Genomic DNA, 13469 nt, shown 5'->3' with positions numbered 1-13469 from the left:
AACCCAATGGAACGACGGAACAAGGAACTAAAAAGGGCTGTTGAAATTGTTTCAAGTTATACTGGGGATATTGATGCAAGTGTAATAGACTGATATAACTTGAAAACAATGTTCTCTAATCCATGGGTAAACAATGCCAATATTGAGCTCAAATTGTTGTTATTATTATTATTATTATTATTATTATTATTATGAATTGTGAGGTATGGCTATGAAATGTTAACATTCATTTATTATTATTATTATTATTATTATTATTATTATTATTATTATTATTATTATTATTTGCAGACAATCTTATTATTTGTGAGGTTACGTCATGAAACGTGCTGTATATATATTAACATAAGTTTAGTTAATGTAGGAACACGTAATTAATAGTATATAATTCATTATTAACTGTATATATGATGTATAATCCACTACAATCTTGTGCAACACACCGTAATATCCAGAATAACGCTATGTACAACGAGAACTGTGTAGAACCTTCCTTATATTGTAACTATACTATTGGGCACACTAGAATGTATGAGAAGATATGTTGTGACATATCCTACTAGAAGTCTGGCCAGGCACATATATATATGGAGGTGGTCTTAATGGTGGAGTTGAGTTATTGTTTAACAGGAGTTGTTTTGATGAGATGTGTGTGGAAGTCGTGGCTGGGGTATGTGAATTGGTTTTGTTGAGTTGGTAGTTGACATGCCTCTGGTGCAGTCTCCTCCTTATGCTTTGCAATACGCAGTTGTTCACAATGGTGGTTTATTGATGTGCAACGTGTAAATATTGTAAATAAATCAGTGTACTCAAGTGACAGTATGTTGTGTGCATCTTTGTGAATACATCAAAATGCACAAGAAATCAATGACGCCGCCACTGTACCTTTGTTTTGAATACTATGTGATAATATGTTTGATGGTCTGCTTAGAGGCACCAGAATCACAGTTTGGTTTAGGAGTTCTTTTCTATTTGAAGTGGAAATCTGTGCAGTTACCATGGCCCAATCGTATCCTGTTAAGGATAGACCAGGTAAACATATCCACAAAGATGCACACGAGATGCTGGCAGTTGGTACAATTATTTATTCACACCTATTAACAAATTAAACACACACATAACCTTAATCACTGCTGTCACAAGCAAAACACTCACTTCACAAGCTGCCATTTAAAAAACAACTAACTGTCACTTCAATATGGACACTGCAACTAATGTATGTCACACGAGACAAATATTCTTGCTACACCATAACTCTACTAAACAACAACTCATCATAAACAATAATAACTCTCCAACCAATAACTCGTCGTTACTATCAAGACCATCTGCTTATATATGTGCCTGGCCCGGCTTCTAAAAAGATACGTTCAAAAAAAGTATCTTTTGAAAATTCTAGAGTGCCTAATACATATATTGTAATGTACAGAATATTCTCAATTGTTCTAGTGCCTATTACCATTCTGGAAGTTACAGCATGTTTCACAATTATGGATTACAAATTATATACACAGGTAAGAATGAACTATATACAGGTTCTTATATTAATTAAACTGATATAAATGTCTACGAACAGCACATGTTTCATGACATAACCTATATACATACATGACATAACAATATGATCATTCGACTACGTAAATAATAATAATAATAATAATAATAATAATAATAATAATAATAATAATAATAATAATAATAATAATAATAATACTTTCATGACATAACCTCACACACAATACGATCATATGACTACGTAAATAATAATAATACTAAATGGATGTACATCATTTCATAGCCATACATACAAGTAGTAATAATAATAATAATAATAATAATAATAATAATAATAATAATTTGAGCTCGATATTTGCATTAGTTAGCCATGGGTGAGAGAATATTTTTTTCAAGTTATATCCGTTTATCGCACTTGCGTCAAGGTTTAACGAGGAAGCTCAAATCCAGATGGCAATGACGAACCAATTTGTGGCAGAGTTGACTCAGGCCTAGTATCTTGTCTTCCTCGCCATTCTTTAGTTATATTGAAGTTGGTATTCTTCAATTCTATTGCAGTTCTTACTGGTGGATTTTGAGACCTCAGATGATTCATATGGATATCAGTGATATCGCCATGTATTGGTAACTGGGGATTACTCATTACTGTCTTGAATTCCATGAGGAGGGCATTTTTACATTGAAGATCTGGTGGAGAGATATGGCTGAGGATAGGTGTGGGTGTAGACCTTATTGTGCAGGTGATGAGACGCATCAACACCAAGGATCAAGGTACTTTTAGATCTTCAGCGTGGAGATTAGAATATTGTCCTCACCTATGCTTTGTGTCTAGAAACCAAGATGATAAATCTTTAATCATCCGGAAAGTGCTCACCAACTTTCCTCATAGCCAACACCGGCCAGTTCTCTACGAGCAGAGCATCCAGATTCCTCTACTTTCAACAACCTCACGACAATGGTGGACCTTCAATAAAGTTAACTGGTCTGCTTTTACAGAGGACCTTGACAAGTGTTTGTGGATACCATCAACAAGTGCAAGATACGAGAAATTCATGCGAGCTGTGATATCTACAGCAAAGAAACACATCCCTAGGGGCTTTCGTAAAGAGTATATCCCCGGATGGAGTGAGGAAACAGATAATTATTTATTTAGCGTATTGCATAAAATATACCTATATACAATTAAGTATGGTACAATAACAAGAAGGTATAGTCATATCGAAACGTCCAGTCCTTCCATCCACTCTAATACTCCCTTTGATGGAATGAAGAAATAAGCTCAGCTACCCGAGTAGGCTCGTAGTCTGCAGCTGCCAACGATGTGAGGGATGGTTTGCCGTGGAGCACCACAGTCACATTCTGGTGACGTTAAGCAGTTCCACTTATAGAGCAAGTCCCTGCATCTTCCATGCCCTGTCTGAATTCTGTTAAGAGTGGCCCACTGTCCGGTTTTCGGAGACCCAGAGGTGCTGGAATTTAGCTCCGCAGGAGTTCTTTTACATGCCAATAAATCTATCGACACGAGGCTGATGTATTTGTCCCCTTCAAATACCACCGGACTGAGCCAGGATCGAAGGGCAGCGCCTCAACCATCTGAGCCACTTAGCCCGGAGCTTAACAACAGCAGAAAAAATAAGAAAAAATTAATAATTTCATGTAGCCTAGTGCAGGCCTTGAAAGGCAGACCCTCTGATGAGGAAGTCGGCACCTGTTGTGTATAGGAAACCGTGTGTTATTGTGGTGGATGATAGGCTTGTGTGCGAGTTGCAAGAATGGTGGGGACAGCACAAACACTGTCCCTGAACTAAGGGAACAGTTTAAGTTTAAAATCCCTCAATCCATTTGGAAATTGAGTCCTAGGCCCTGAGGACCACAAGCCAAAGTGCTGATCACTCAGCCAAAAAGCCAGACACAAAGTTTGTTACAGTATTTATAAAACTGTTACTTTCTGCATCCAGGGAAAAGAAGCTGTGGCATGTATTCCAAAGCAGAGAAGTGGACAATGCACAAGTTAATTATAAGACCAAGCAAACTGGCTGTATGGATCAGGCCATGTAGCTATTAGCTTTCATTTGGAAGATGGTGGTAGGAGGTGAAAGTGGAGAACATGACATCTGCATGGACACACAACTGAACTTCAATTTTACTTCAATATGCTGGTTGAATATGAGAAGTACCAAAATAATTTAAATAAAACCACTGAAATGAACATAATAACAAACAATAATATGACTAGATACGATAATGTGTTTGGTAGTCAAATTTCAATTCATAAGAGGATATACTTACTTTGACAAATGAGACTCTTCTCGATAGGCCACATGAAGAAAGATGAACACACTTCACAGGCTGTAGGAATGTTGATCATTGAGAAAAGGAATGTATGACCAAGAAATATGATTGGATCTTCCGTTTTTCTCTTTTTCTCTTTCTTCCTCTTTGTTTTATGTGGTTTATCCTCCAGGCGATTTAAATTCATGAATTCATTCATGAAACCCCTGAAAGCATTGACCCCCATAGTAACAGGGAAGGCTTCTTTAGTTTCCTCCTGGTTACAAACAGTTTCCATTACCTAAAACATAAAAGATAATAATTATTGCAGAGAAACAAATTACTATAGTTATAGATAAGAATGAATTGTATATACTGGATGTCTAAAATCTAGATAAAATTCAAGAGGGTATTCAGAAATTTAGATTATTATTCAGTTACAGCCACTTCAATATGTACCATCAAAGAACCCAAATCGTTGAATCTAGCATACTCAAAAAAGCTTCAACAATGTCTCAGAGAATTGTTTCTTCCTTTTAACATGAAGACTCAATAATCTGGAGATAATAAAAACACATTCCCATGTGCCCTATGTATATCTGCATATGAGCATATGTTATTATTTGTGATCTTTTATTTCACTGTCTCAATAACATGAACTCTTAAAATGATTAAGTGAATAGTGATTTTTCTAAAGGTGGATTGTACAATCCTAGTGCTTACTTCAGAAAATACAGATCATATTCTGATTTCTGAGTACCAGCAATAATCCGCAAAAGCTAGTAGTGCACCTAGAAGGTTCAGATTCTATATTCAATTACTTTTATCACCTTCAGTGATATTCCAATCTGACTCAATGACAGCCCATCTATTTACTCCACCCAAAGCTTTCCTCAGGTGAATATGCAGTAACAAACAATTTACCTTCCTTCTCCTTCTTCATACATTTGTCCAAATCTGATTTTACTATAATTACATTATCACTTGTTAACCATCTTTTTCTAAATCCTGGAAAGTCTCAACATGACTTAGCACATTTCTGCTCACTTCACGAGTCTTAGTCAGAATCTCCAAGTATATCTTGCTTAAAATTTCTCACAAATGTATCACACTACGACGGCTTAGACGTCATCTTTCAACCAGTTTATTATAACCAGAATGTCCAGGAACTGTGCTATCAACTGAATAAGATACAATTTCGTTCTTTAACGAGTATCGATGCTTTCAGAAAAGTGCAGATATGAAATTAACATTCAGTAACACAGGAATTAATGTAAATAATAATAATAATAAATAATAATAATAATAATAATAATAATAATAATAATAATAATAATAATAATAATATAATAATAATAATAATAATAATAATAATAATAATAATAATAATAATAATAATAATAATTTATTATAATTTATAATTTATTATAATAATAATTTATTATTATTATTATTATTATTATTATTATTATTATTATTATTATTATTATTATTATTATTACACCTGGAACCTGGGACAGCCCACTCTGATGAGTCTAATGTCGGACCGGAGACAAAACACAGATTTTATAGAGCAAACGCCTGAAAAGCCTTACATTTAATAAAATAAAATAAAATATGCATCCTAGTATGCTGGCTGATCGAGTAACTTTTTTAACCTCAAGATCTACAGCAAGAGTGCTCAAGAACCTCTACATGAACTTCTATTTTTCATTCAAGAAAAGTGTCATAAGTGTTACAATTGTGTTGACTTCTTGCCATTTTTGTGTCGGCTGATGATGACATGGACATATGTCGAAACCAGTCCCATAACATATTAAATATGTTGCTACATGAATTCGTGCAACAATATTATTGTATTGAATAGGTGGAACATGTTTCTCTTTTTAGCATTGTAACTTTGAAGATGTCCCCATTAGAGGCAATACAAATCTTAAGTGACTGCATTAATCCCATCTGAATCTTCAGCAGCATTGCTTCATTAATTGAAACAATACCAGAATGTATGCATTCCATTAGCTCGAAAATGTTTCGTTTTTGTTATTTGCTTTACTTTGCACCGACACAGTTATGTCTTATGGCGACGATGGGATAGGAAAGGCCTCGGAATGGGAAGGAAGCAGCTGAGGCCTTAATTAAGGTACAGCCCCAGCATTTTCCTGGTGTGAAAATGGGAAACCAGGAAAACCATCTTCAGAGCTGCCGACAGTGGGGTTCGAACCCACCATCTCCCGATTACTGGATACTGGCCGCACTTAAGTGACTGCAGCTATTGAGCTCGGTACTCGAAAATGTCCCCAGGTTGGTTGCTATCATACACAATGGACTTCAAATGATCCCAGAGAAAAAAGTCTATGGGATTTACTGTAAATCAGGAGACCTGATAGAAAATTGTATGAAACTATTACAACCAATCCAATGGTTTGGCCAAGTTGTGTTCAAAAGTCCTTCAGCGATATGCCGGTTCTTCATCTTGATGAAACCGCATTCTTTTACATAATTCAATGGGTACATCTTCTATTAGTTCTGGAAGTGCCACAAGAAAGTAAGGCATGTGCATGCATTTAATCTGTCAAGTACTAAATATGGTGCTATGATGTGACTTCCTAAAATTGCAGTCCACACATTTATTGACTAGTGCTGCTGGAGGGCCCTTTAATAATAATTTTAATACCATTGTACTCCTTCATTCATGGAAGTGGTTTTGTCACTCCACAGCACAGAATTCTACTCTCAGCTGACGATCCTCTAGTTTTAAAGTATGCACTCTTGTGAGGTGGAAAGGGTGTAGAATTTTCGCCTAAAATATTTAATGTACAGTCAAACGAGCCGGGCCCTGTTCACTGTGATGGACAAATGTTTGAAGGTCATCAGACACTTCACGCAAAACAAGTCCGTCATTGTATGGCATCCTGATTGTGTGATTTTGTCCAGTATCATGGCTATGAGATGATGACATCCTTGAGGCTCTAAGATGGCAGTCTGCATGTAAAACTAAAATCTAAAAATAAATGTATATGTGGAATGCTATTCACATCGACATCATCCAGATTATATAGATGTTGATTCCCATAGGGAATTGGTATTATCATCCAGATTACAATGCAACATTACAGTGCAAGATTTAAGAACAGAGGTTCGTCAGTTGAGAGTAGAATTCTGTGCGAGAGTTTTCCATCATCAGGACCAAAACTTCACTGCATCTGTAGTCTGGAATGACGAGACCACATTTACGCATACCATAGCATTCCAACTGTAATCGATGTTGTGTTACAGATCAAATGGCCAGTACTGCGTCCAATGGTTCATAGATGGGGATATCACTCCTTTGATGCAACATTACTAGATGCTCAAATTTAACAGTCAATTCTGATGCATCAAAACAGTTGGCAAAATTTTAAATGAGATAAATACTCCATGAATTCACATATCCAACAGTTTCTGGACGTCCTCTATACTGTACGGCAGATTACTCCCTCCTGTCATGCTTTTTATATACTCGCTTCATAGAAAATTTTATTTTCACTATATTTCTAAGTTATTCTTACTTAGTTCCTTTCAAATTTTGTTAGTGATACTTGAAACTGCTCTGTCCTTTTCCTAATAATTATTTCTCTTCATCAAATTACACTTCAGCGAATATGGACAGAGTGTATTGTAATCTTCCTGAGATCCAGTTTATAACTCTGTGCCTTAAAGGTAAGAGTCTTAATTCACATTTCCCATACTTTTCAGGCAAGGAGCAAAACTATCTTCACACTTCATTGTGCTCTTATTACCGGCTTCCTTTTTACATTGTACATATGGTGAATAAAGCTGGGAGGTACTACGGTATACTTTCAAACAGATTTCCTTCTACCAATTCTTACAATACCAGAACCTCGAAATCACTAAGTATGGAGTTAAGATTCTTGACGTCTAAGGTACAGAACTATCCTCATTCATCAGTCTACTCAGCATTATATTCTCCTGTATGGTGTCTTTTTCTGTCTGTACAAATGATTATTCCATTCTGCACTTTCTTGCTGTCCTTAGCTATAGAATCTCTATTCAGATGATTAACTTGTCCCATATGCTACAAATACTTTGTGTTCTCCAATGGTTTTCTATATTCCTATTTTTTCTTCACAAAATGTTAATGCTTCAAGCCCCGTATGTTCCTATATGCTTTTAATTATAATTGCCAAGTTTACAAAATAAAAAATCAGGAGATTTTGATATGAAAATGATGAAAAATCAGGTGATACAATTGGTCAAAACTGCTTATTCTACATGTCTTGTGCAATACAGGAGGACTATGGTATAAATCATAACACCTATTGTCTCAAACCCCGACTGTTGCTATACAAGGCTACAAGGCTTAAAATTACACATCTCTATTCCCTCACAGGAAGTATGCAAGTGAGTTGATCGGTCTCTGATAAGCCTTCCGAAAATAGTATGAATTCATGTTCCATACGTGTGAATCAGTCATGGCACTTAGATGCCATTACTTAGCAAATGCATTACATAGATTAATATACTGCATAACACGCCTGCGTGATAATGCGAAGCGCAATGATGTTTCCCTCTCGTAGGCAATGAATCAACCGATAAATTAAAATTTGCCAGAATTGCCTCCAAATCTCTAGAAGTGTCACTAGTCGCTATCTTTGAAATTGTGTCACTAAATTACTAAAAAAGTCTCCAAATCTAGTAGCTAGTCTCGAAAATCGACTAGACTGATGTGAACGAACGTAACACACAAGAACGAGATACTGACAATCGATATACGCGTCATGATATACAGGTTTCAATAAACACTGCACATTCGCGAGCATTTCTCATATAAATAAAAGTTGATATTTCATTTGAAAGTGGCCAATGAGCGAAGGACTTCCGGCCACTGGCGTACAAAGCAGAAATGGTGGGATCTGAAAACAAATGTTTGAAGTTTACCAAAAAATAAGCCAAAATCAGGATAAATAATAGAATACACATCTCTATTCCCTCACAGGAAGTATGTGAGTGAGATAATCGGTCTCTGATAAAAAACAGGAAAAACTGTCGAAAATCATGAGTCTCCCGCCTAAATCGGAAAAGTTGACAGATATGCTTTAACCCATTAGGGCACAGTTAGTGCATAACATCCAAAAAATCAGACATCAACAAAAAATAAAATGATATTTATGCCCACAATATAACCTTGCACTGCAAAAAGGCTGTAGTTAACAGGAAGCAAGAACACATAATTCTTTATTCTTATCATTCAGGGCTTATTGCGAGAATGCAGCGAGATAGTGCAGAGTTTTGAGCCAGGAGAGAATTTTATCTATGAATTAACAAATATTTCTGGTAATTGTACACTTTGGGACAAATCACTTTATTGACACACTCCTGAATCTACCAATACAAAAAGATGTCAATTATGTCTTATTACTGAGGTGACAGAAGCTTGTAAATATAGCTGTCCTTGAAATCGGATGCTACGCACAGGATGTCCTATTGTTTCAAACATTTGTATTCCCTTACAAGTTTGATGGTGATCAAAATGTTGGAAGTTTTGGAAAGCCAACATTTGGAAAGGAGCAGCACGTCAAATCTCCAGATGAAGAATGATGATAATAACAGATGAGCATGAGGGTAATCTAAATCAACTTGGTAGAAACTTGCTTCTGAGTACATGTGAAGGGCAAATTGCTTCAGAAGAATATCAGAAAGGGAAGACTAGGTCCTGTGTAAATAAAAACATTAGTAAAAGACCTACAGATGGAACTGAAAAACCAGAAAAACTGAGCAAAAGGAAGCTTTCAAGTGAAAATAACATAAGATTGGGCTAGTACCTCTGTTTCCGATATCCCTGTTAGAAAATCCAAAAGCATTAGTAGACTGAATTATAACACACAAGAAGAAACCTAAAGTGAACAAGATCCCAATCTATACATCTTTTAGTGACTGAATGTGTTCCTGTTCTCCCCCATCAGATGATGCGCAAAATTGTGAAATTCCACTAGACTTCTTTCTCTGCCAGTGGCTATAGGATACCTTTCCAAGCATGTACAACAATATAAAATGAAAGGCCGAAAGAATTTGGACCTGGTGGAAGTGTAAGCCTCTCATTGATGCAAGTGGAATTGAATCCAACAGGGGGCATACAATATTCTTTGACAACTATTTTACATCTGTGAAATTGCTAAGAGATCTTGCTTCAAAGGGAATAAGTGCAATAGGGACATTTCAAGAAAACCGGACAGAGAAACGCCCTCTTTGAAGCAAGGCAGACATGGAAAAGAAGAAAGGGAATCATATGAGTACAAGAATTAAGGAGTGGTCTGAATAAAAATTAGTCTAAGCGAGTGAGCGTGTGCTCGCTGAGTGCCTGAGTGACTTCCTGCCGATGAGCTTCCACTCCGCATTTGCGGTGAATAAAAATATAGAGCGGAAGCACAGCGTACACTCGAGTGTCTGGAGCAGCCACTGAGTGTCACTGATCAAGGTCGTGCACGTGCCATGTATATAACACCTTAGACTGTGATAACACTTCGATGACTTCCGGGTAGTTCAATGCTTAACATGGCAGATGACAGTCGTAATTCCAGCCTGCTTTTATCTCCATTTTAAAAGAACATACAATTATGTTCTCAAAGTCACAGTTACCGGATAAGAAGCACAAGAAAACAAGTGCAATAAATGCAGTTCAGTGTGAACTACTCGCTAAATTTAACTTATAATACCATTATAAATGGTCCGTTATTGGACATTATAAATTTTCCAGCTAACTCATTCCTGGTTGCCAGCATTTCACACTCGTGTGCTAGGTTGGGCTCGTCAGTTGGTACCTAGCACACCTACCAAGACGCATGGCTAGTGCATACCGTGGAGGCCACTGCGTAGGCTACTTGAAGCCACCAGCAGTGCCAATGCACTATGAGTGACCTTGTCTCACTACCACAAATTGATGCCTGCTTAGCCATCAGATGATATAGATGTTGATTCCCATAGGGAATCTGAAATATTTGTCTGAATGAGTAAATTTATAATACCAATATAAATGGTCCGTTATTGGACATTATAAATTTTCCAGCTAACTCATTCCTGGTTGCCAGTGTTTCGCTCTCGTGTGCTAGGTTGGGCTCGTCAGTTGGTACCTAGCACACCTACCAAGACGCATTTCCAGAACCGCAGAGGTAGTACTTTTACCATCGGAATCCATATTGATTACTAGACAACAGGGCATGATTTTCAAAGTAGTTACTGAGTTGACTATAAATAACCGATTCAACTATTTTAGATAATATGGGAACAATTGAGACTGCACGGTAATTTTGGGGAAGATGTTTGTCACCACTTTTGACGACCGAAATAACTTTTGAAATTGTAAGCATATTTGGAAAAAACCCTATCTTTAAACATTTAAAACGCTAGTGATTCACAAATCAGATGTATTGTTTGTTTAATAATGTAACTGGACAGCCAATAACAGTCCATACTTTTAGAATTAGATAATTTTGAGACCGTCTTTATGATTTCATTTGACGTAATGTCAACCCATTGGAAAGTATGTCCCCCTAACTGATGTGGACCAGGCCCAATGATAGTAGATGTACCTGTTGGATTAACTTTATCACCCATTTCTTTCACTGTGTTCAAAAAGTAATCATTCATAGTATCTGGATTCAGTAATATATCATGTGTATGATTAGTAGTATTCTCTGGGGTTTTTTATTTGCTTAACGTTGCACCGACACAGATAGGTCTTATGGCGACGATGGGAAAGGAAGGGGCTAGGAGTGGGAAGGAAACGGCCATGGCCTTAATTAAGGTACAGCCCCAGCATTTGCCTGGTGTGAAAATGGGAAACCACGGAAAACCATCTTCAAGGCTGCCGACAGTGGGGTTCGAACCCACGATCTCCTGAACACTGGATACTGGCCGCACTTAAGCGACTGCAGCTATCGAGCATAAAAATGATATGGAAGCCTCCACCTTATCAATACAGTGTTTATTTACTATTGATTACAGTAAATCCAGTACCGGTTTTGACCCCTATGGGGTCATCCTCAGCTGTCATATATCAATCTAGTTTCAAAAACATCACATTACAAAGCGTTGCATATGCATGAAAACTGACCCAATTTGACAAATGATTAAAAACAAGTTAAATGCTCAAATAGTAAGAATAATAAAATAGGTCCTTTCCTCTTTAACTTTAAAAGTAACATGTTGTGAGAGGCATGTCACCTCATTATTTCGTTGATCTAATGAACATCAATTAAAATTTTTACATTACTTAAGTATGCTGATATTTGTGAAGTTATTACTATTTACATTTGTGATATTGAGATAATACAATGTTTAAAAAAATTGTATGTACATAAAAAGTTGATCCGATATAACAGGCCGTTTAAAGAATGAATGAAGTAGTAAAAACAAATTTCGTTTAGGTTGACGTATTGATCTAAGTTTATGTAAAATTCTTCTAAGATACGAAATTACGGAAAAAACCAACATTCTTTTCGATACAGTTATCCCCCTCCTAAAAAGTCATTATTTGAAAAGAGTCAAGAAACAACATCCCATACATACAAAAGAACCGCCTAAAGATCCCTCCCACTCTAGTTCCGCTCTCTCCACAGTTGTTCCTCCCATCCCTCCAAACCTCCCCTCTACAACTGCGAGCAACAGTCCCAAACTAACACGCTACAGATCTCGACGTGCAGCCGTGCAACGCACATAGTGTCAACACCCAACGTAAGTACAACACACACATACTTCACTCCTTACAGTTTATCAGACGCCGTTCTTTACACAATTTATTTCTATTTACAGACAATATGGCCTACAACATAAAAGAAGCCCTCACGCTATCACCCAAGACATCAAAATATATATTGTATGACACTTGACATAGTATAATGCCATACTAAGATGCACGCTGTAACTAAATAAACTTCAGCGCATTATACGCAATTTTAACTCAGCATTTAGTACATACTGAGATATAGTACACAGACAATGCATCCGACCGATTATAAATTAAGATGTAATTCTTCATAACAACGTCTAGAATCCTCAAGATATTTATATCACCTGCAATAGTATACAATCATCTGAAGAAGAAAACACTGGAACGAACTAAAAACAGTTTTAAGTTTCAACATTAAATAGTAGCACTCCATAATACCTGTGTACTTACCATACTAACAGGAATATTGTAGTAACAACAAACATATAACAGGTTAGAGTAGAAAGAGGACCCATTTTATTTTGTTTTTACTACTTCATTCATTCTTTGAACGGCCTGTTATATCGGGTCAACTTTTTATGTACATATAATTTTTTAAAACATTGTAATATCTCAATATCACAAATGTAAATAGTAATAACTTCACAAATATCAGTATAATTAAGTAATGTAAAATTTTAATTGATGTTCATTAGATCAATGAAATAATGAGATGACATGCCTCTCACAACATGTAACTTTTAAAGTTAAAGAGGAAAGGACCCATTTTATTATTCTTACTATTTGAACATTTAACTTGTTTTTAATCATTTGTCAAATTGGGTCAGTTTTCATGCATATGCAACGCTTTGTAATGTGATGTTTTTGAAACTAGTTTGATACATGACAGCTGAAGATGACCCCATAGGGGTCAAAACCGGTACTGGATTTACTGTAATCAATAGTAAATAAACACTGT

At 36.2% G+C, this 13469-nt stretch overlaps 1 protein-coding gene across 2 annotated transcripts in view; it reads right to left on the bottom strand.

Moving 5' to 3' along the window:
- The window catches only part of LOC136858446 (unconventional myosin-IXa), an 842620-nt gene that overhangs the window by 158916 nt on the left and 670235 nt on the right, over positions 1-13469 (bottom strand). For both annotated transcript variants that reach the window (XM_067137995.2, XM_067137996.2), the window contains one exon: positions 3805-4087. In XM_067137995.2, the coding sequence (XP_066994096.2) occupies positions 3805-4087 (283 nt within the window). The remainder of the gene's footprint in view (positions 1-3804; positions 4088-13469) is intronic.

Source organism: Anabrus simplex, chromosome 1, assembly GCF_040414725.1.
Source record: "Anabrus simplex isolate iqAnaSimp1 chromosome 1, ASM4041472v1, whole genome shotgun sequence".
Classification (NCBI taxonomy): Eukaryota; Metazoa; Arthropoda; class Insecta; order Orthoptera; family Tettigoniidae; genus Anabrus; species Anabrus simplex.
The sequence above is the reverse complement of the archived record's forward strand: the minus strand, read 5'-3'. Positions and strand labels throughout refer to the sequence as shown.